At 47.4% G+C, this 24,269-nt stretch overlaps 1 protein-coding gene across 3 annotated transcripts; it reads left to right on the top strand.

Annotated features, from left to right (window-relative positions):
* Positions 1-235: 235 nt before the first annotated feature.
* On the top strand, positions 236-23,404 carry CNN2 (calponin 2). 3 transcript variants are annotated; one of them, XM_056822258.1, is made up of 7 exons: positions 236-283; positions 15,400-15,521; positions 16,142-16,208; positions 16,442-16,579; positions 18,362-18,478; positions 19,677-19,823; positions 21,976-23,404. In XM_056822258.1, the coding sequence occupies exons 1-7, from the start codon at positions 251-253 to the stop codon at positions 22,246-22,248; spliced, it is 897 nt and encodes a 298-aa protein (XP_056678236.1). In that variant the 5' UTR covers positions 236-250; the 3' UTR covers positions 22,249-23,404. The 3 variants fall into 3 exon arrangements, with proteins under 3 accessions (XP_056678236.1, XP_007489443.1, XP_007489444.1); XM_007489381.3 differs by lacking the exon at positions 236-283 and adding an exon at positions 1,307-1,450; XM_007489382.3 differs by lacking the exon at positions 236-283 and adding an exon at positions 1,920-2,258.
* The last annotated feature ends 865 nt before the right edge of the window (positions 23,405-24,269 follow it).

Raw genomic sequence — 24,269 nt, 5'->3', positions numbered from 1 at the left:
GGAGGGGCTGGGGGAATTCTGAGCTGAAGATTCCCAGGGCATGGGGGTGGGGAGGGGTAGAAAGAATACAGCACTGGGGAGACCCAGAGCCACCTAGATCCCAGGCCCCTTAGGTGGTATCAGTGGTGGGGAAGGGGGAGGTGAAAATAGAAGACAAGCCCTGAGCGAGGGAGAGCGAGGGAGTGTGAAATCCAGAGAAGGTGCTTCTAGCCTAGAACCCTTATCTCCAGGGAGAGGCTCAAACCCACAGATGAGATATGTGTGTGGCTCAGGACCCAGCCAGGTGAGTGTATCCAATGTGTGTGTGTAGGAAAGCTGATTGAGCTCTTCTATACTTGTGTTAGAGGGTACACATGTTCTGGGGTGTCTGTGCATGGACCTATAGTATATGTGTGAACCTCTGAATGTTATTAGAGATCTATACAAAGAGCAGGATTCTAGCTGTGTGACATGAACAAACATCCATTAAGCTTTGTGCCAGGCTTTTTTTTTTTTTAGAATCAATGCAAACTTTATCTAAAAAGACATTTGAATTAGCTTTATCATCCCCTTTCCTCCCTTCCTTCCTCCCTTCCTTTCTTCCTTCCTTCCTTCCTTCCTTCCTTCCTTCCTTCCTTCCTCCCTCCCTCCTTCCCTCCCTCCCTTCCTTCCTCCCTCCCTCCCTTCCTTCCTTCCTTCCTCCTTCCCTCCCTTCCTTCCTTCCTTCCTCCCTCCCTCCCTTCCTTCCTTCCTTCCTCCCTCCCTCCCTCCCTCCCTTCCTTCTTCCCTCTCTCCCTCCCTCCCTCCCTTCCCTCCTTTCTTCCTCCCTCCCTCCCTCTCTCCCTCCTTCCCTCCCTTAATCAGGATTAAGTGACTTTCTCAGGTAGGAAGTATCTTCTGTCATTTTTGAACCCAGGTCCTCCAGACTTCAGGCTTGGCTTTTGGTCCACTGTGTTAACTCCCTGACCCTAAGGGGCCTAAACTTCAACTGTGTGGACTACATGCCAACAACTACATGTATATAAGATAGATAAAGGGTAAATGGAAGGAAGGAGCTAGGTGGCACAGTAAGTAGATAATGGAACTTGTTCTACTCCACTGGAAAAGGAAATGCAAACCACTCTATCGGTCTGTGCCAAGAAACCCCCCTGGACAGTATTGGTACCCGACACAAGGAAACAACAACAGAAATGAGAGATATTCACAGAGGGAGGACACAAGCAGTATCTATAGGCAGACATCCCCGAGCCCTGACAGGAGCAGCTCTGGCTTTGTTCACTTGGGGAGACCAGGTTCCCACACTTGAAACAAAGAACGACTTGCAGGGCAATAAGTAAATGACATGGGAGGAGCTGCAGGAGTGGATGCCTCTACACATTCCACCCTTAGGAGTCCTGATCGGTATCGTATTGGATCATTCAAGGTTTACATCTGTCCAGACGTCTGTCTTTCTGCAGTTCCTTCTTGCCAGGTATTGGCTGTGTCTGGGGGCTGAAGTCCGGGTCTACAGTGTGTCCCGGTTTCTTTGGGTTCTTGCTTCTTCCAGGTGTGTGTCACTCCGACTGTGTGTCTATGTGTTCATATATGTGTACTTCAGCAGCCATCAGACCATCCAGATGTGTGTAGGAGCCGGTCCAGGTAAGTAAGTGTCAATATCTCTTCCTGGATTCATCCACCCATCCGCCTATGCACGTTTGACCCTCGGTGCCCGCCCAGGTGTGGTCCTGTGTTAAATACTCTGCCCGGATGTGTGTGCGTGTGCCTACGGACGTCCCTTGGGTCTGAGTGGAGGGGGTCAGGCTGCTGGGGTGCAAGGAAGTCTTGACGCCCGTAGACGCCTGGCCAGGGTCTGAGTCCCAGAAGGCCAGGTTGGTGGGCGGAGTTGAGGGCTGGGGTGGAGAGTGTCCAAAGACAAAAAGGGGAGGGTACGGGCCCAGCGCCCCGAGGCAGGGGGCAGAGGGACGGAGGGGGCGCGGGTAGGGGGGTTCAGGAAGCTCCCACCCCGCAGGAATTCGGAGCGTTAGGCCCTTATAAGGGCATTTCCACTCTCGGCCAATGGGAGGCTGGGGGCGTGGCCGAGCCCCAAACTCTGAGCTGAGGAAGAAGTAAGTGAGCTGCTAGTCGGCTGTCCAGTCCCATCCTGCCGGTCCGTCTGGTCCGCTCCCAGCCGCTCCTGGTCTGTCAGTCTGTCCCCTCGGGCCTGCCCTGGCCACACCATGAGCTCCACACAGTTCAACAAGGGTCCATCCTACGGCCTGTCGGCCGAAGTTAAGAACCGGGTGAGTGGGGAACAGGACCCCAGACAAGGATGGAGAAAAGGGGAGGAGGTCTGAGGGGAGAGGTTAGGGGTCTTGGCTATCCCTGCCCAGAGCTCGGGGTGGCCTGATGGTCCCTTCTGGCCAATTTCTCCCTACTCTTGGCTCTTCCCAGAGGACCCCCTCAAGTATCTTGTGGAGGGGGATGTGGCTGATTCTAGGCAGGACTCGCACTTGGGGGTCTTCACTCTCCTCCTTCCAGTAGTGAGGACCCTCCCCATTCACCCGTAGATCCAGTTCTGAAGTTGGGGCCCCTCTCTTGGGGATTTCACTTTCTTCCCCAGCTCTGCGTTCTAGGAGGAACCAGAGGACGCTGACTGGATTTGTGACCATGGGCAAGTCCCTTCCCCTCTCTGGGCCACGATCTCTAGATTCCAATCAGTCACTTGAAGCTGGGTGAACTTTTCTGGGATTCTCTCAGGATCTTAACCCGAGGCTAGAGAATGGACTGGGCAGGGAGGGGACAGTGTGCTCAGAGATAGGAATTGGGGGGAAGGTGCTCATCCTTTCGGCTCTCTAGAGCCGGGATGTCTGGTGCCCCACCCTGCCCTCTTGGAGCCACCCTAAAATAATTTCCGTTTGGCTCAGTTCTCTAGAAGGGCGTGTGTTTGTGTATTTGGGAGGGGGTGAGGGGAAATCCCCTTAAGCCAAGCCAGCACCTGCTGGCCACCTTAATCGGGGAAGGGCTAGAGAGGAGGGGGTTCAAAAAGAGGAAGTGGGGATGGGTGGAGTTAGCCACCGCTTCTTAGACAGAAGCCTCCTGCTTCTTCCCTGAAATTTAAAGGGACAGGGGTGGAGACTGAGGGGAGGGGGCGTCTCAAATTCTAAACTCTCCCAAAGCTGCTTCTCTCCCTCCTACCCTAACCACCCCCTTTCTGGGCCTCGGTTAGGGCTCTGTAATTCCCAAACCTCAAATTCCACAATCTTAGCCCTCCAGAAAGGAGGAGGCTATAAAATTTCAGAGCTGGGAAGAAACTGGAGAATATCGACTGGAACTAGGAGGGACCTTAGAAATCATCTATTCCAACTACCTCATTTTACAGTTTAGAAAACCAATTCTTGGGAGGATAAAAAGACTTGCCCCCAAACACCTAGTAGAAAAGGTGGGATTAGAATCCAGACCTCCTGATTCCCTGTCTAGAGCTCCTTGCAAGTAGCCTTTGAGGGGGTAGGGGAACAGAAAATGAGAGTGGTCTTTTGATTTCCACACTCTTGTATCAAATGCGCAGAGCCCTCAGGGACTTTGGTGTGTCACAAGCACCACTGCCAGCTTTATGAGTGGACACACACCTGCATGTTGAACCCTTTGGGGATTGGGGGAGGCCTTGCTGAGCTGCACTCTGGGATTACATCATGCCCCACCTCCGTGGCTGGGGTTGAGTCAGGAATGGGCATCTCAAGTGGCACCACAGAATGTGGCAACATAGCTGTTGGCAGAGACCTGCAAGGCCCCACATGCCAGCCTGAGGGTTGGGGGAGCCCCGATGGCCTGCCTGGACCTGTCTGCCCCTGCTAGCTGCCCACAGGAAACATCTAGGACCAGATTGAACTCTTTCCCACTCTCAGGCATACCAGAGACAGGGCCTAGTTTCATTGGGCTGTCTCTTCTCACCCAGAAAAGTGTGACTAATGTTGGGTAAAGGGGAAGAGGTGCCAAGCCCACCTTTCTTAGCCTTTTGGAACTGGGGTCTAGGAGGAGTATGAAGCCAGGGACTAGGGAGGTAGGGTTGATTAGGCCTGAGCATGTCACTCCAACTCGGGCCTTGGTTTGCTCTTCTGTAAAATAAAGATGGCTTCAAAATCCCTCTGAGCTCTGACCTGCGTTCTAAGGTTCCTCCTCACTGTAACATATGATGTTCTAAGTTCTCTTCCAGCTTTGACATTTTATGATCTAAAGTCTCTTTCAGCTCTGGCAGTCAGTGTTATAAAGTCACTCCCCATATTTTAAACTCTCTTCTAACTCTGATGTTCTACATCCTAAGGTCCTTTCCAGTTCCAACTGTTTCTGCATTCTAAGACCCTTTCCACTTCTGACACTCTGTGTTCTAAAATCCCTTCCAGCTTGGACACTCTAGGAATCTTGATTCTCTGATGCCTCTCTTCTTCCAATCTCAACACAGTTCCCCTTTCCTCTGACCCCAGAAGCCCCATTATAATGCCCATTCTGCAGATGGGGAAATGGAAAGTGGCAAGCACTGCTCTTCCTGAATTCTCTTTGAATGGGTTCTCTGATGCCAGCCTCATTTGTCTCAGGGTTCTGTGCCAACCTCGTGGGCTTCCTTGTATGACTCAGAGTCACCTCTGGAAGTAGGAAGACAGGGGACTGGCTGTATGGGGCACCTCATATGACTGTAGGACATGCCTGGATAACTAGGCAATCTGGGGATCTTGGCCGGGACCTCAGTGGAGGGGGTGCTTTGCACCAATCCCCTCCTTGCCTCTCATTTTGCCCAGAAAGACACTTGGTTTTGGTTGGTGTAGCCTAGAAACTCTTTCTCCCCCTTGCCCCACCTCCACCCCTAATTATCCATTCACTTTTCCAATAACTCATCAAGTTTAGAATCCTGGAAATCACAAACTTGGGGGGGGGGCTCAGCAAGCACCTAGTCCAACCCCTAACTGGGCAGGTACCCCTTCAACATTCCTGACAGCTTCTGCTTGAGTTCTTCCATGGATGGGGACCTCATTTTCCACCAAGGTGACTCCGTCGTTGGGAAGTTCTAATTTTTAGTTCTAAGATCTATTCCAACACTGACTTTTTAATGTTCCAGTCCTCACCCCTGATATTCTATGTTCTAAGAGTCCATTCAGCTTGGACTTTCTTGGAATCTAGTTTTTCCTTGTATTTTGCCAGCCTCTAGAGAGTATCTTCAAGTAGTACAGAGGTCAGAGGCTTAGCGCTGCTCCCAAATGCCTGGAGTCTTCTAGAGGATGATGCTAAAGATGATCTAAGCTATGGTGAAGACATGAGTTCTTAAGATGCAGTAAAACAACCTGCTTAGAACCAGCTGAACTGCCCCCACACCCTCCCTGGAGCCAACTTTCCATAGAGGACACCAGGCCCTGGGTGCCCAGCCCTGTGCTTGGCACTGTGGGGACAGCAGACTTAATAAGACCTGGCCCTTGCCCTTGGGGGGAAGCTCCCAATCTGGGGGTGGGTGATGAGAGAAGACTGAGACACATTGCCACTAGATGAGGTAAGAAGTGCCTTAGGAGAGGGAGAAGAACAGACATGGTCCTGTATGAGGGTAGTGAGGAGGAAGGGGGTCCTTCCAGATGAGGGAGAACATGGAAAGCTTCCTAAGGACAGTGACACCTGAGTTAGACCTTGAAGGATTTGGAGAGGGGGACAAAAATGGAAGGGAGAGAGAGAGAGTCAAAGTTCACAAGGGGTATGGAGAGCCTTGAATGCCAGGGTCAGGTGCTGAAGTCCGGTGTTGTAGAGGATTTGGGGTGATGGATTAGGGGGTGTCCTCTGGCCAGCAGTTAATTGGAGAATCCTTGATTTTTTTCTCCAGAAAAATGCTTTCAACTCTGTATCTAGGGGAAGGGGGCTGGCTTGACCTGGGCAGAACTACTTTATGCCCCCCAAAGAGCCTCACTCTAACCCCTCCAACAGAGGGAGACTTTCAGCTTCTCAAGGGGAATTGCCCACTTTGAATGGAAGACCCGGTTTCATATCCCAGCTCTGCCCCTGAGTAGGTGTGCAATCTTGCGCAAATTGGCCTCTCTGAGCCTCTGGTTCTTCCTGGATAAAAGAACAGGCAGGACCGATGAGGTCTGCAAGATCTCTTCCAGCCCTCAATTCTTATCCTTCGGTTTTCCTCGGCTGGTGATTAGGAGCCCTCTGGGGCTGGTTTCAGGCCTGCTTGGCCTTGGGAGAGGCTCTGGACTCTCTGGCCCTGCCCACTTGGTCAGCCCAGCTAGCCCCTCCTGGATGATGGCTTTGAAGGGGCCTGTCAGACTACTGGCAATAGTTTAAACCTCTGAGAACAGCTGCTCTTCATTTACAAAGAAAATAGCCGGTGCATTCTTGGCATTTTGTGGTGACAAAAGAATCTGTGGGTGGGTCTGATCCAAGGAGCGGGCCTGAGGATCCTTGAGGTGGGGTGGGGGTGGGAATGGGCTTCTGGGATGGGGAAGAAGGGGAGGCGGGGGTCTAAGGAATAGCTGAGAGTCCAGAGGAGTTTGGGCCTGATCCAGGGCCCAAACCACTAGCCCCAGAGTCCAGGGTTCAGAGTCTTCAAGCAAAGGCTGACCACTTGTCAGGGATACTGCGAAGGGGATTCTGATTCAGTTGGTGACTTCTGAGGTCCCTTCGAACCTGTGAGATTCTGGGACACCGAGTGGCAAAGCCCCAGGGAGAAGGCAGGATGGACCCCTGGTCCAAGGGGCCCCAGGAAGGATGTTTCATAATGCTGGAGGGGGTGGGAGTGTTAGGAGAGAAGGAAGGGATGTTGGGTCCCATGCTGTGGCCGGAGCTGGCCACTCCAGCTGCCTGCTGTCCATCCCCCACCTCTTCCACCCCCCTTCAGCAAATCTTTAGCCTTCCCTGACCCTTCTTCCCATTCCTGATTCCTTTGGAGAGATGGGAGATTCCTTCTACTACCGTGCTCCGAGGGAGCAAAATCGACCCACCTTTGTGTGTCTGGAGTGGGGCAGGATCCAGTCTTCCTTCAACTGGCCTGTCCAGAGAATGCTGGGCCCGTGGGAAGTCCAGGAGGGAGAGAAGCCAGTCAGTCATTGCTGTTCAGTCATGTCTCATGGACTTGTCCAGGGGGTTTTCTTAGCACAGAGACTGGAGCGGTTTGCCGTTTCCTCTCCAGTGTTTCCCCATTTTACAGATGAGAAACTGAGGCAAAGAGGGGTTAAGTGACCGGCCTAGGGCCTCACAACTAGTAAGTGTTTGATGTTGTATCTGAACTCTTCCTGACTCCAGGCCCTTCGTTTTATCCACGGAATCAGTTGCCCAAGTTGGTGGTCAGTTATGTCTAACTCTTCATGACCTCATTTGGGATTTTCCTTCTCCAGCCCATTTTACAGATGAGGACACTGAGGCAAACAGGGTCAAGTGACTTGCCCCAGATTACACAAGTGCTCACCAAGGTGGGGGACAACATGCAAATGGCTACATTCACACTTAAGATACGAGCCATGCAAATAAAAAAAAGAGGGAAGGTACTAGACAGAGGCCTCCCTGGGGAAGGTGAGATTTGAGCTGCCAGGGAAGTTATGCATTGGTGGGGGAGGAGGAGAGCATGCTCGACATGGCGGGTAGCTAGTAGAGATGCATGGAGTTGGGAAATGGATTGTATCCTGTGAGGAATAGTAGACAGGCCAGTATAGCTAAAGTACTTTGGAGGGGAGTAAAGGGTAAAAAGATTGGAAAGGTAGGAGGGGCCAGTGAGGTGGCTCAGTGGATGGAGAGCCAGGCCTGGAGTTGGGAGGTCCCGAGTTCAAATTTGATCTCAGATACTTCTTAGCTGTGTGACCCTGGGCAAGTCACTTAACCTCCATTGCCTAACCTTTACTGCTCTTCTTCCTTGGAACTGATACTTAGTATTGATTCTAAGATGAAAGGTATGGGCTTAAAGGGTTTTTTTTAAAAGGCACTTATTACGTACCTACTATGTGCCAGCTAGTGATGGCTGGTGGTGCAGTGGATAGAGAGCTGAGCCTTGGAGGCAGGAAGACTCATCTTCCAGAATCAAATCTAGCCTCAGACTTTTACTATCTGTGTGACCCGGGACAAGTCCCTTAACCCTATCTGCCTCAATTTCCTCATCTGTAAAATGAACCGGAGGAGGAAATGGCAAACCACTCCAGTGTTTTTGCAAGAAAACCCCAAATAGGGTCAGGAAGAGTTGGATATGACGTAACAAATAAAGGGTTTAAGAGGCCATCTGGGGGGCTCAGTGAAGTGAGAGCCAGGCCCAGAGATGGGAGGTCCTGGGTTCAAATCTGGCTTTAGACACTTTCTAGCTGTGCAACCCTGGACAAGTCACTTGACCCCCATTGCCTACCCAATACCCAGTATTGATTCTAAGATGGAGGGTAAAGATTAAAAATAAAATAAAGGGTTTTAAAACCATGATGCCATATATATGTATACACATATTTTATAAATATATACATTGTGAAGGGTTAATGGAGGGGGGCTCTTACTCAGAAATCTTTTTGCTCCCTTGCCTCTTAAAGAGAAAAGGGGAGGAATTAAGAAAACTCTTAATGTATATCTGCTATGATTAACTAATAAACTGAGTGCTGGGGAGAGTAGGAGGAAAGCAAAAAAGACCTTAGATCACCCCAAGGGCATCCCACGCCTTATTTCTTTCCTATTGTGAGGCTTGTAGCAATGATGAACTCATCTGGCACACAAAAAATTCATCATTTTTAATAGCTGGGGCTTCTCGTCGTTCAACACCTTCATTTAACAGAGAAGGAAACTGAGGTCCAGAGAGGTTATAGCTTGTGAGCTGAAAAGGAGCCAACTTAGAGACCAACTAATCCAACCCTCTTGGTTTTATAGTCAAGAAAATTGGGGCTCAGAGAAATGAGCTTCATGAGAGCTGAGAGACATTCTCAACCCCACATTTCACAAAAGAAGACACCAAGGTCCACAAAGAGCCAGAGTTTACCATATTTAAGGCTGGAAGGGATTTCAGAAATCATGTAGCCTTCCTCATCTTGTGAATGAGGGAAAGGAGGAAAGGACTCATCAGTTATGTAACAGATCAGTGGCAACACCAGGACTAGAACCCAGGCCTCCAGACTCCTAAGGCCACTTCTAAACACCTTCCTACCTGTCTAACAAACACACAGAAACACTGACTCACCTATAAGGTCAACACAAGTCAATAATTCAATAAACCTTTATGAGGTACCGACTAAATTCAAGACTTTGGAAATATCCACTCTGGTTGAGACTTTGAACTGGAAATAGAATTTAGATGGGGCAGCTAGGTGGTGCCATAGTGACCAGAGCGATGGACCTGAAGTCAGGAGGATTCATCTTCTCAAGTTCAAACCCAGCCTTAAACACTTCTGTGTGATCCTGGGCAAGACATGTCATCCTGTTTGCCTCAGTTGCCTCATCTTTAAAATGAGCTGGAGAAAGAAATGGCAGTCCGGCCGTGTGATCCTGGACTAGTCACTTAATTCTGTTTGCCTCAGTTTCTTCATCTGTAAAATGAGCTGGAAAAAGAAATGTTAAACTACCTGTGGGACCCTCACCAAGTTACTTAATCTTTGCCTCTGTTTCCTCAGTTGTAAAATGAGCTGGGAAAGAAATGGCAGGCTGGCCATGTGATCCTGGACTAGTCACTTAATTCTGTTTGCCTCAATTTCCCCATCTGTAAAATGAGCTAGAGAAAGAAATGTCAAACTACCTATGTGACCCTGGACAAGTCACTTAATTCTGTTTGCTTCAGTTTCCTCATCTGTAAAATGAGCTGGAAAAAGAAATGTTAAACTACCTGTGTGACCCTGGTCAAATTACTTAATCTTCTTTGCCTCTGTTTCCTCATTTGTAAAATAAGCTGGAGAAAGAAATGGCAGGCTGGCTGTGTGATCCTGGACAAGTTACTTAATTCTGTTTGCCTCAATTTCCCCATCTGTAAAATGAGCTAGAGAAAGAAATGTCAAACTACCTATGTGAACCTGGTTAAGTCACTTAATCTTTGCCTCTGTTTCCTCAGTTGTAAAATGAGCTGGGAAAGAAATGGCAGGCTGGCCATGTGATCCTGGACAAGTCACTTAATTCTGTTTGCCTCAATTTCCCCATCTGTAAAATGAGCTAGAGAAAGAAATGTCAAACTACCTATGTGACCCTGGACAAGTCACTTAATTCTGTTTGCTTCAGTTTCCTCATCTGTAAAATGAGCTGGGAAAGAAATGGCAAACCACTCCAGTCTCTTTGTCAAGAAAACTCCAAATGGGGTCAAGAAGAGTTGGACACAACTGAACAACAGTCCAATCTCCTGATTTTATAGAGTGGGGAAACTGCTGAGTCCCGGAGAGAAGACTTACCCCAATCCCACTGAGTTAGTGGTGGAGTCAGGACTTGAATACAGATCTCTTGACTCAATCTGTATTGCCTTTGTAGTTGAATGTCTGAATATTTCAGACTCAGGCAAGTGGATAGAGGGCTGGACCTACAATCCGTTCAAATATGACCTCAGAGACTAGCTTTAGAGCTGGGAAGAAACTTCAGAGTTCTTCTAGTCGAATCATTTCTTTTTTCAGATGAGGAAATGAAAGTCTGGAAGACCTACATCACTTGCCCAAGGTCACGCAAGTTATAAGTAATATCTAACGTAAAAGCTAACATTTATAGAGCATCTACTAGGTTCTAGCCACCATGCAAAGTGCTTTACAAATAGCTCACTGGATCCTCACAGCCTTGGGAGGGCTCAGAGACCCAAGCGGGGCTTTTTTGGCAAAGAGACTGAAGTGGTTTGCCATTTCCTTCTCCAGATCATTTTAGAGATGAAGAAACTGGGTTAAGTGACTTGCCCAGGGTCACACCACCAGTAAGTATCTGAGCCTGGATTTGATCTCATAAAGATGAGGCTTCCTGACTCCAGCCCTGGCACTCTATCCACCGTACCTGGGAAGTAGTCACTATTATTACCCCCATTTTATGGCTGAGGAAATGGGGGCAGAAGCAGAATTCAAATACAAGTTCTTTGATTCCAAGTACATCATTCTTTCCTAGACCCCATCGTGTCTCTAATGCCCCCTCAGTGTTCTTGGCCTCCTCCCTCTGTGCTCTCTGAGCTTCTCAGTCCTGGGAGTATCAGGTGGATCCTGGAATCTGGATGGCTTTTATGCGGCTGAGCTGGAGGCAGCTTTCTAGCTTTTGTGTGGGGATCAGGAAGTGGGGCCTCTTTCGGGAACACAGCCTCCTCCCCGGCTCCTCCAGGGCTCTCCCTACCCCCACCGTCCAGTCTCACAGCCTGCTTTCTCTTCATGGCCAGGCACATTCCCCTGCACTCAAGTAATCTCTGGAGTGGATTGTTTTGCCCATGGACCAACCAAGACTGCCCCAAGGCATGGTGGGATATGTGGGAGTCCTAGGGGACAGGAGAGCAGGGATCATACAGACCTAGAGCTGATTGGATCCAGAGCCCTCATCCCACAGAATCTCAGAGCTGGAGAGTTAGAGGGGGCTTCAGCATCCATCCAGAGAAACTCAGTCAAAAGGAGTCGAGGGTCTAAAGCGCTGACTAGAGTCGGTGTAGCAAGCCCTGCAAGCCCTGACAGCTAAGACCAGACAGAAGTTGCCCAAAGTCACACAGCCCAGGCCTGTCGAGTGGTGGAGGGATTAAAATTATTCTGCTTTGGCTGAAGCACTTCAAAAGATACATGTTGGAATCTGGTCTCACATGCTGTGTGACCCTGGGCAAGTCACTTAACCCCCATTGCCTAGCCCCTAACACTATCCTGCCTTGGAACTGACGCTTAATAGCTATTCTAAGGCAGAAGATAAATTTAAAGCATTTTCAATTTTAAAAATGCATGTTGGGTGTCTGATTGATTGACTCTTTGCTCAAACTAAGAGAAATGGGTGGAAGTTTCAGAGAGGCAGATTTTAACACTTAGGAAGGAGAGTTTCCTAGCAGAGTTGCCCAAAGATTGGAATGGAATGTCTCTGAAGGTAGAGAGTTCCTTGTCACTGGGGATATTCAAGTAGGTGCTGAATGATCACTTGCTCAGGATGTTATAGAGGGGTGTTCTTGTTTAATTAAATTCAGCATTAAAAAACCAAAACACCTTACCTGTCTTAGAATCCATTTCAAGGCAGAAGAGACTTAAGGGCTAGGCAAATGGGGTTAAGTGACTTGCCCAAAGTCACACAGCTAGGAAGTGTCAGACCAGATTTAAACCCAGGACCTCCCAACTCCAAGCCTGATTCTCTCTCTCCACTGAGCCACCTAATTGCTCCAATTCATCCTTTTTTTAAGTTATGGCTCTGTGCTGGGCACTGTCCTAGCTGGGAAGGGGGGATACAAAGACAAAAATTCCTCTAAAACATTTTTTCTTTGCCTTGAATCCTCAACCTTCCTGTAGCCCCTCAATTATAGTAATTGACTAAGAAATTGACTGACTCTGCCCTACTCTTTAGATAGTAAGCACTGGGAGGTCCCTTCTAGTTTTGAGATCCTCCTATGATTCTGGATTCAGATACAGTTTCCACTCAGCTGCCTCTCCTTCTTCCTTCTCCTTTCTTCTTTCTTCCTCCTCCTCCCTTCTCCTTTCTGCTTCTCCTCCCTTTTCTTTCTTCCTTTCTTCCTTTCTTCCTTCCTTCCTTCCTTCCTTTCTTCCTTCCTTCCTTCCTTTCTTCCTTCCTTCCTTCCTTCCTTCCTTCCTTTCTTTCTTTCTTTCTTTCTTTCTTTCTTTCTTTCTTTCTTTCTTTCTTTCTTTCTTTCTTTCTTTCTTTCTTTCTTTCTTTCTTTCTTTCTTTCTTTCTTTCTTTCTTTCTTTCTTTCTTTCTTTCTTTCTTTCTTTCTTTCTTTCTTTCTTTCTTTCTTTCTTTCTTTCTTTCTTTCTTTCTTTCTTTCTTTCTTTCTTTCTTTCTTTCTTCCTTTCTTTCTTCCTTTCTTTCTTCTTCCTTCCTTTCTTTCTTTCTTTCTTTCTTCTCTTCTTCTTATTGTTATTATTATTTTGTGACCTTGATCAAATTGTTTCCTCCCCATTCCCCTCTCTGAGCCTTGATTTTCTCATCTGTAAAGGGGGAAGGATAATCTGGTCTTTGCCTACTCTGCTGTTCTGTCCTGAGCATGGAGATGGTCAGCTAATCTGAAAGCACTTCGTAAATGGCTGAGAAGCCTTGTTGGACAAGAAATTATGATGAGTATGGACTGCTCTAAGGTCATGGGATGCAGAACTGGAGGGGAACTTAGAAACCATCTCATCCAACTCCCCCTCTCTGAATAGATGAGGAACCTGAGATCTAGAATGGGAAGTGACTTGATCCAAAATATACAGAGAGAGAAGGAATAGTACAGCTGCTCTCTGCCCCACATCTCCTAAATCCTAGCCATCAGGCAGCCTGGTCTTTCTCCAAAAACTTTGTCACTGACTCCATCTCTCCCTTTTCCCCACACTGACACAACCATCATTCTGGTTCAGAGTTTGATTGTCTTTCCCCTAGGCTACCTACCATAAAAGCCTTTAGTCTGGACTCCTGGCTAAATTAGTCTTTCCCTTTAATAATCCATGCTCTCTACATTTGCCAAAATGATACTATACCATAGCTCTGACTATGTTAACTCCCATACTCCAAAACCCTCAATAGCTCCCTATTGTCTTTAAAAGAAACTACCTGCTCCTTAGCCTGGGATGAACAGCTGTGTCTTCTGACTTATTTTATGCTACTTTTCTTCAAGCACTCTATATTGCACTGACAGCTGTCCTCACTTTTGTCTCATCACTGGACCATGAAAGAAAAAACGAGGTTGATGGTTAGGTACAACTCTGCCTCACTTAAATCTAGTTTATAAGCAAGTGAAGATATCATCCTGTGATGTCATTTGTCTTTTATTTAACCATTTCCTTCTTAGTTTCAGTTTTTAAAAATCCTCACCTTCCATCTTAGAATCAATACTAAATATTGGTTGTAAGGCAGAAGAGCAGTAAAGGCTAGGAATTAGGGGTTAAGTGACTTACCCAGGGTCACACAGAAAGGATTAAAAAAAACACCTTTCTAAGTAATAATTCTAAAACAGAAGGGCAGGAACTTGGCAAATAGTAGGTTAAGTGACTTGCCCAGCATCACACAGCTATGAGGCCATATTTGAATTAAGTTCTCCCCATTTTAGGCTGGGTGCTCTATCCACTGAGCCACCTAGTACTCTCATTGATCCTCTTCTAAACAAAGGAGGAACTATGTATTGAAGCCAAATCAAAATAGTAACTATACCCCCAAATGCTGTACTTCCTGATCTCCACACATTAACACAGCTTGATCCCTATACATGGGAAATATGTTTTCCCTCCTCACCTGCCTGTTCTTGAGTCCTAGTCTTCTGGCAAGGTTCAATCCAGGCCCCTCCTCCTCCTCTGAGAAGCCCTCTTACCTTATTTTTTCTTATTTCCTGGGTGTAATGAGGCCAATGAGGGAGGGCTGATGGAGTTGTACTCAGACTAATCTGTATCCATAAGATCACACATTTAGAGCTGGAAGAGACCATCTGGTCCAAGCCCCTCCTTTGAAGGATGAGGAAACTTGAATCTAGGGAAATCAAGGGACTTGTCCAAAGTGACCCAGGTAGTAAGGCAGGCACAAAGCTGGGGTTGGAAGTCAGGCCCTTTGGATCCAGCTGCCTTTCTACTGTCCTGAGCTTCCTTTTACATTTCATGGGCCTGGAACATATAGTTGTTTAGCCATTTCAGTCATGTGGGGCTCCTCATTACCCTGTTTGGAGTTTTCTTGAAAGAGATCCTGGAGGAGTTTTCCATTTCCTTCTACCACACATTTTACAGTTGAGAAAACTGAAGTAAACAGGGTTAAGTGACTTGCCCAGGGTCACACAGCTAGTAAATGTTTGAGGTTAGATTTGAACTCAGGAAGATGACTCTTCCTGACTCCTCTGTGAACCTAGCAGTTCCTGACACAGAATAGGTGTTTTAATAAATGTTTGTTGAATTGAAAGAGCTAGTGTTAGAGATTGCCTTGTCTGTACCCCTCATTTTACATAGGAAAAAACTGAAGCCCAGAGAGTTTCCAGTACATCGTCCTAGGTGACAGGGCTAGTGTATAACAGAGACAGAATTCGAACCCAGATTTTTGCCTCTAAATTCAATTCTCTTTTCATTACCCAAGGACATTGCTAGTCTGATAGGGATATTTAGAGCCAGGCAGGAGTGAGTTGGTGTTAATAGGAGCTTCAAATTTAGAGCTCCAAATTTAGAGACTTTGTAGGTCATAAATCCAATACCTCCATTTCACAACTGGGGAAACTGAGACCCTAAATGGTTGGGCCTTAAACTGAGTCCACTGCCAAGGATGGACCAGGGAATCTCAAGCTCTCAAACTAATCTTTTCCCCATGCTCTGGGGTTTGATGTAGTCCTAACATTATGACCTGGGATCTTCTCTTTAGCTCCAGTCCAAGTATGATCCACAGATGGAAGGTGAGCTGAGGGGCTGGATCGAGGGTCTCACAGAACTCAGCATAGGACCAGACTTCCAGAAGGGACTCAAAGATGGAATCATCCTATGCACGTGAGTAAGAGGAGGGGGGATTTGGGGAAGAGCCCCTGTGCCCTCATCCCCATCCCAGATGAGAAGGTGCTTTGGAGAGAGATCTATAACTAAAGAATCTGAATCTGAAACTAAAGGAGAGAAAATTTAAAAGAAAACTTTAGAATAGAGGAGAGAGGCCCAGGGGTGGGAGGACCCTTAGAACTCCAAACTGGGGTCTGACATCACGTTCAAATACAAGAATGTTAGAACAGAATATCAGAGCTTGGAGAGACCTTAGGGTAGAGAATATCAGAGCTAGGAGAACCCTTAGAACAGGGAATGTCAGAGCTGGAAGGATCCTTAGAGCAGAGAATATCAGAGCTGGGAGGGAGCTTAGAACAGGGAATGCCAGAGCTGGGAATGACCTTAGAACAGAGAATGTTAGAGCTGGAAGGGATCTCAGAACATATCTAGAAACCTAGATATCAGAGGTGAGAGGACCCTTAGAGCACAGAATGGCAGAACTTGGAGGGTCTTTAGGGCATGGAATATCAGGATTGGGAAGACCCTTAAAGAACATCGGTGCCTACTGGGATAGACACTAATACTGTCACTGTTCCTTCTTCCATTTTCCCCTTACCCTGATACTATCTTTTCAGTCTCATGAACAAACTCCAGCCTGGCTCTATCCCCAAGATTAATCGCTCACAACAGAACTGGCATCAGGTGAGATGGTCCTGGGGCACATCTAGGGGAAAGAGAAATAAGTTAGTTACTTGTCCTGGCACCCCTCATTCTTCTCCAGTGAAAGATCTTCCAGGCCCCTAACTTAGTCAAGTTTGCCACACAAAGAAGGGCAGAGAACCAGAGAAAGAGAGGGGTGGGCTCCAATCATCAGGCTGGGAGCCCAGAAACTCAGCTTTGTTTCATGTCTTCTGCCTCTTCTCCTTCCTGATCAGCTGGAGAATCTCTCCAATTTCATCAAGGCCATGGTCAACTATGGCATGAACCCTGTGGATCTCTTTGAAGCCAATGACCTCTTTGAAAGTGGGAATATGACCCAAGTTCAAGTGTCACTTCTGGCACTGGCTGGCAAGGTAAGGCACCCCTCCAGGGGAGCACATATCTGGATCTGGATGGGTTCTGTCTTTGTTCCCTGCCCAAGGAAATGAGGGCCCTGCAAAGTTGGAAAGGATAGAGGCCAAGTGGCAAAAAGTTCTGGTCTGGGAAAACCTTTTGGTCTGGTCCCATCTCTGCTACCATTTTGCTGTGTGACTATAGATACTTTGCTCCATCCCTTTGAGTCTCAATTTGGTCACTTATTTTCTGTGGGTACTCTGCTTATCTCTGTAGTCTTCCCATCTCCCCAACTGCATTATAAATGCTTTGGATTTGTCTTACTTTAATCTCTCCCTCAGCACCTTGGACAGGGTCTTACACACAGAAGGTATAAGTTTATTGAAATTAATTCAGCTAAAGAGAATTGATATCACTCAATTAGACAGTCTTGGCAGGGTTGATACCCATGAATACATGTGAAATCATACAAAATATATTTTTATATTAGCCATGTTGCTAAAAAGGAAGAAAAAGAAGGTGCAAAAAAACATGCTCAGATGATTTTTCAAGAATTTTCTAGTGTTGGAATTCAATGTTCTGTGTCTCTCACCTCCTGCATTTTATGATCTAAGGTCCCTCTTAGGTCTATTCTAAGGGTCCTCTCAACTCTGACATTCTAAGGACCCTTAGAATAGAGATTCAGATCTGGAAAGAGCCTTAGAAAATAGGACCCAGTGACTGGAACAACCTACAGGAAGTGATGCAGAGTGAGAGGAGCAGAACCAGGAAAACGTTGTACACAGCGACTGATACACTATGGTACAATCGAATGTAATGGACTTCTCCATTAATGTCAATGCATTGTCCCTGAACAATCTGCAGGGATCTAAAAAACAGTATCCACAAGCAGAGGACAAACTGTGGGAGTAAAAACACCGAGGAAAAGCAACTGCTTGACTACAGGGGTGGAGGGGATATGACTGAGGAGAGACTCTAAATGAACACTCTAATGCAAATACCAACAACATGGAAATGGGTTCGAATCAAGAACACTTGTGATACCCAGTGGAATCGTGTGTTGGCTATGGGGGGGAGGGAGGAAAAGAAAATGATCTTTGTCTCCAATGAATAATGTTTGGAAATGACCAAATAAAATAATGTTCAAAAAAAAAAAAGAAAGAAAATAGGACCCAGAATATCAGAACTGAGAGGACCTTAGAACATAGAACATTTAAGGCCCCTTCCAGTGCTGACATTCTGTGTCCTGTTTCTAAGGTCCCTTCTCATTCTTGACATTCCATGTCCTAAAATTCTTTCAACTTTTAATTTTCTGTGTTCTATGTCCCAACGCCTTTCCTAGCTCTGACATGCAACTTTCTAGAATTCAAAGACAGAATGCTGAAGGAGGAAGAGGTGATTCCCAAACCTTGATCCTCTTCCTGCTTTTACTGAGCAGGGAACAGGAAAGAGATGGAAGTGGTGAAGGTGGCTTGGCAAGGCTGTTTCCAGTGTTGAGTTTGGAGCTTTCAGAGACAGCCTCACCCTTTTTTGGTTGTTGTTCTTATAGCTTTTTTTTAAATTGAAGACTTTTATTTAATTAATTTAGAAAATTTTTCCATGGTTACCTGATTCATGTTCTTCCCACATATCCCCCATAGCTGATGCACAATTCCACTGGGTTTTACATGTGTCATTGATCAAGACCTATTTCCATATTATTGATAATTGCACCAGGATGATCTACATCCCCAATCATATCTCCATCAACCCATCTCACCCTTTCCTAATCCCTCTTCTTCATCCCTGTTCTTCCTGGGCAGGCCAAAACAAAAGGGCTACAGAGTGGTGTGGACATTGGGGTCAAGTACTCAGAGAAGCAAGAGCGAAACTTCGATGATGCCAAATTGAAGGCTGGGCAGTGTGTTATTGGCCTCCAGGTAAGAGATCTGAAGCATCTTTACCCTTCGTTTCTATCCTGAGCATGAGGCTCCTCAGCCTGAGAGAGGGCTTGGTGAGTGTTGTCAGAATCTCCAATATGGCACCCCCTATTCCAATCCTGGAGAGAGCATGGTCTAATAGCACGGGCCCAGAAATCCAGATTTCCTGAGGGAGCACACAGGGACTGGTTGGTCAGCATCACTAATCTCTAGGTAGTCCAACAGCTCCATTTCCTTCCTCACTCCTTGGCCTTGATACCTGCTTGTAAACTTCAGTCTGATTCAGCCTAATCCTTAGGGGCCTGGGTAGGTTTGAAGGGTCCGAAGAAAGTCATTCTTCCCTTCCCCACCCCCACCCCCATTTCCAAATCTCACTCAGAACACCTGAAATTCTACAGCTGGCCAGTCATTCCTTTGGGTTCCACATTGCCTCCTGAAATTTCAGATGGGAGAGATACTATGTGAAGGGGAGAAGTCTATCAGAGGTGTTCCTAATAACAAGAAGGAAGAATCCTGGGAATCCTGAGGGTGAGGGTACAAGGCTAGAGAAAGGCAAGGTGAGGTAGGGAGGCATGTAGAGGGATTAAGGCAGATGCTTCATGAGAGGAAGAGAGATGGGAGTAATGCTCCAAGGGAGGTATAAGGGCAGGAAAGTATCCTGGGGGAAGATGAAGGCGGATGTACCTAGAGTAAAGTTAGATGGTTAGTTAGGTTAGGTTTGGAGATTTTCAGTGGAAGGTACAGATAGAGTTGTAGAGTGAGTGGGGAGGAGTGTGTGTGTGTGTGTGTGTGTGTGTGTGTGTGTGTGTGTGTGTGTGTTTGTGAGAGACAGAGAGGAGAGAGGAAAGAGGGGGGTGTATAGAGGAAAAGAAGAGGGAGACAGAGAGAGAGACACACAGAGGAGGGGGGAGAGGGAGAGACTGAGGCAGAGGAGATAAGGAAATGTTGGACATGCTGCACAGGAGACATATTTAACTGACTTCTCCATTTTGCTCTGGCTAGCCCCTACCTGGGAGTCAGGTACATTCCCTCTCCTGGAAATGCTACCAAGTAAGAAACCCATGGAAGGCACAGTTTAAACCAGGACTCTCGTGTGAGAAACAAACTCTTAGGACCTCAGCCAAGGGCTTGAACCCTAATTTCAAGGCAGCAAATGATGGATTGGTTCCCTAATAACTATGTCTTCTCCTGGCCACAGATGGGCACCAACAAATGTGCTAGCCAGTCTGGCATGACAGCTTATGGCACCCGGAGACACCTGTATGACCCCAAGAACCAGATTCTGGCCCCTATGGACCACTCGACGATAAGCCTGCAGATGGGGACCAACAAGTGTGCCAGTCAGGTGAGTGAGCACACTGACGCTCTGAAATAAGAAAAATGACCACCATAGTTAGATGGTACAGTAGTTAGAGCACCAAGCTTTCAGGCTGGGCTCAGTGTCTTCTTAAGCTTAAAAATTTTTTTATTTTAATTAAAAAAAACCCTTACCTTCTCTCTTAGAATTTGTACTAAGTAGATTTTTTTTATTTTTCTATGTAGAAACTATTTTGACAATTATTTTCTGACATTCCCTCTTCCCCTCCCCAAGGCAGTAAATAGTCTGATATAGTACTTTCATGCAATACATATTTCCATATTGCTCATATCATGATAGAAGACACATATCATGCATACAACAAAAATCTCATGAAGGAAATAGAGTGGAAGATGGTATGCTTTGATCGGACTCAGATTCCAACATTTCCTTCTTTGGGATATTAAATATTCTTAAACAGAAGAGGGGTAAGGGATAGGAAATTTTGGTTAATTGACTTTCCCAAGGTCACACAAGAAAGAAATGTCTGAGGACAGATTTGAACCCAGGACCTCCAAACCCCAGGCTTGGTCCTCTCACCACTGTGCTACCTAGATGCTTCTCCCTCTCTGGACTTTAGAAAAAACACTCTGGAGCACAAAGAACCCTGAATTTAGAGTTTTACCTATGACATGGCTCACTGTGTGACCTTAGACTATAAAATGAAGGGGGCAGCTTGGTCTTGGAGAAAGTGACCCTGGAGTTATAGCAAGATTTGGATTGAAAGTCAGAGAACCAGGAGCAGCTAGATGGCTCAGTGCATTGAAAGCCAGGCCTAGCCATGGGAGGTCCTGGGTTCAAATCTGGATTCAGACACTTCCTGGGCAAGTCACTTAACTCCCATTTCCTAACCCTTAACACTCTTCTGCTTTGGAACCAATACACAATATTAGTTCTAAGACAGAATGTAAGGGTTTATGAAAAAAAGAAGTCAGAGAGCCCAGCACTATCATTTATTTACTCAGTCCACAGATTTCAGGAAGCTCTTCCCCGTCTCTGGACCTCTGTTTCCTCTTTTGTAAAATGAAGAGGTTCTGGTCTGACATTGTGACCAAAAAGAATTCTTCCCTTCCATTCTGGCCCCGGGTTTGAATCCATGGGGATGGGCCAGGCCTGGAGCCAGAGGTTTCTAACCTGGTTATTATCCCTTTAAAAAGGGCTCAAGGTTTTAGAATAAAAGCCTGGTTCCATAAGCCTGCTGGGCTGGTTAGAGCTGCTTCTTTGATGCCAGCCACTCCCTCCGGCTCTTGTTTCCTGAAGTGGGGGGTAGGGATTGCTCTAGACCGAGGAGGTGGGATCAAACCCCTCCATCACCCCGTGGGCTCACGCAGACAGCAATCTGAATTTAGAGCTAGGAGGTCTGGGTGTCTGGCTCATCTGGGCCTGAGCTTCCGCCTCTGAAAAATGGGCATAATAATAACTTGCACTACAGCCTTCTTCACCGGGCATTGTTCCGAAGTGTAATGAGATAACGAAAGCAACAACGCACAAAGTATTCATATCAGCTTACTATTGACTCCCAGAATGTCAGAGCAGGGAGGGCCCTTGGGATGCAGGATGTCAGAGGAAGGAAGAGGTTCTGGTCTGACATTGGGCAACCAAACAGAATTCTCCTCCATTCATGTCAGAGCAGGGAGGGCCCTCGGGATGCAGGATGTCAGAGGAAGGAAGAGGTTCTGGTCTGACATTGGGCAACCAAACAGAATTCTCCTCCATTCATGTCAGAGCAGGGAGGGCCCTCGGGATGCAGGATGTCAGGCCTGGGAGGATCCTCGGAACGCAGGATGTCAGACCCGAGAGCATCTCTAGAACCGAACGTCAGAGCTAGGAGGAACCTTAGAACAGAAAAGATTGACTATCAGAACTAGGCTAGGGCTGAGCAGATCAGAGAGAAGGTCCTGGTAGGGAGTACAGCGTGGGGGGCAGAAGGTGGCATTTGGGGTGAATCTTGAAAGAAGCCAGAAGGGCCAAGCCCAGGGGACAGGTGCATGGAGAGAAGAGGTGGAATGTGCTGTTGGAAGAGCGAGGTGAAGGATAATGAGTGATGGAGGCAGACGAAGCACGGGGGCTGGGGCTAAGGTGGAAATGGTAAAGATTGCCAGAATCGCAGTCTGACCTCCTCTCCCCATCCTTGTTCCAGGTGGGCATGACGGCGCCGGGCACCAGGCGGCATATTTACGACACCAAGATGGGCACAGACAAGTGCGACAACACCTCCATGTCTCTGCAGATGGGTTATACCCAGGGGGCCAACCAAAGCGGGCAGGTGTTCGGGCTGGGGCGACAGATTTATGACCCCAAATACTGTCCCCAGGGTCCCACTGGAGATGGGCCAGGGGTAGGTCCTGGGGACAGCCCTAGCTCTGTGGAGCCCCCCGAGTACCACTATTACCGGGAAGAGGAAGGGTACTGAGACCTGGGACCCCTGCCTTCCTCCCCTCCCCTTCATCCTCCCCCTTTTGTTATCATCCGACCCCTTGTACTCTCTGATTTTTGTCTTATGTGGGGAGAGTTTTGTTCCTGTCTGAGCTCTCTCTGACTCACCTTGTGGCCTCGGGCCAGTCTCTTTCCATCTCTGGGCCTCGATTTCCCTATTTGTCAGATGAGGGGGGCCAGGGCTGGCTGATCTAAATCTCCCCTCAAGCACTGATGTTGTATGGTTCTCTGTGTTTGAGCATCTCATTTCCTGAGCAGAAGGGGTTGAAGAGAATTAAGTCTCAGGCCTAGAAACCAGGGAGGATGGGGAAAGAGTCATCCCCAGCCCTCCATCCTTCTCTCTTCAGCTCAGGCCTTCTTCATAGGGGTATGTAGATATGTGTGTGGGATTGGGGGATTGTGAAGTAGGGATCCTTCTCATCCCCTCCCATGGACCAGGCCTCCCCTCTCTTCCTGACCTCCTCTGGGTTGAGCCTGAGCCCTAGAGAGGAAGGTTTGTGGGGGGAGACAGAAGGAAGACAAGCGCCACCGTAGGGTTTCCTGTCAACGGTGAGCTTCTCTCTTCCTGCTTATGAGGTTGGCTGGTGGTTTCCTCACCTCTTACCAAAGATGTTGAAAAATAATGTTCTTTTAGGGAGGGGGAAGGGGAGAAAGGGCAAGCGTAGCAGCTTCCTTTCTCCTCCACTGTGGCTTTTTTTTTTCCATAGGAGCAGGAGGAGCCCCTTCCAGGTGAGCTCCATCCTCTCCATCCTCCTGAAACCTCCTTAACACAGTAAGGGACCAGAGTCTGGTTTTGTTTTAACTTCATGCCAAAAGACGGACTCCCAACAAAAGAAGCTACTTTGTATTTCTAAAGGGGCAGCCAGTGGTTGTGACCCTCTGTCCGAGCCCTGTCAGAGCCCAGAGTCTCCTGGGCCCCTCCACCTTCCCCAGCCCACCTTCCTCAGACTGGATCAGCTGCCTTCCTTCTTGAACACTGCACAGTGGCCCTCCGGCCTGGGCCAGGTGGCTGGCTTTCCTGGGGGAGCCACCCCATCAGCCCCTGGGGCCTGGGAGAAGGACCTGGAAATAATGTGAAATGGTGATGTGGGAACACAGGCAATAAACACATTCTTTGTTTAAGAAAAAAGAAATGAACATGAAAGTTGCGTTTGATGCTTAAGAAGTCAGGGCAAGATATGAACAGAGGGGTTCTGGGGAGGTCCTGGCCAGGGGCTACTACTGAGCACATAGTGGGTTGAAGGTCTGCCTTTGGGGGCAGCTAAGTGGTTTAGTGGATAGAGATAACCAAGCCTAGAGATGAGAGGTCCTGGATTCAAGTGTAGCCTCAGACACTTCCTGGCTCTGTGACCCTGGGCAAGTCACTTGACCACCATTGCCTAGCCTTATCATTTGTCTGCCTGGGAATCAATCCTTAGTATGATGGAAGGTAAGGGATTTAAGAAAAAAAAATGTCTGCCTTTAGGGTTGAGAGGATGCCCTGCTGAATAATGGTAATCCCTTTATACTTCCCTTTAGTTCATCCTTCAGCAAACCTTTACTAAACACCTGCTGAACATGGGGCTCCATCAGTCAGTCAACAGTCGTTCATTAATGCCCATTATGGGTCAGGTACCAAAGATACAAGGACAATGAATGAGACAATCTACTCCTGGGCCTGTCTCCTAATGGGAGAGACTGTGAGTACGTGTGGACGTCTATTATGGCAGAATAGAAAGTTGACAGATTCCTATTTCCATTTCACACACACACACACAGCCATCAAATTCCCTACCAATACAGGTGGCTGGGGAGACCAGGAAAGGCTTATTGTACATTATCCCTGAGCTGCATCTTTCGGGAAGAGACTATGAGGCCCAGGGGAAGGGGGGATGCATCCAGGCAGGGGAGAGAAAAGGCTGATTTTGCTGGCTTGAAGCCTTATATTCAGTGAGGCTGGAAAGAGAGATGGGGCCACATTGGGAAGGTTTTTTTTAAAATTAACTTAGAATATTTTTC

The sequence above is a fragment of the Monodelphis domestica genome, chromosome 3, assembly GCF_027887165.1.
Source record: "Monodelphis domestica isolate mMonDom1 chromosome 3, mMonDom1.pri, whole genome shotgun sequence".
NCBI classification, from domain to species: domain Eukaryota; kingdom Metazoa; phylum Chordata; class Mammalia; order Didelphimorphia; family Didelphidae; genus Monodelphis; species Monodelphis domestica.
This window is presented reverse-complemented; position numbering and strand designations above follow the sequence as displayed.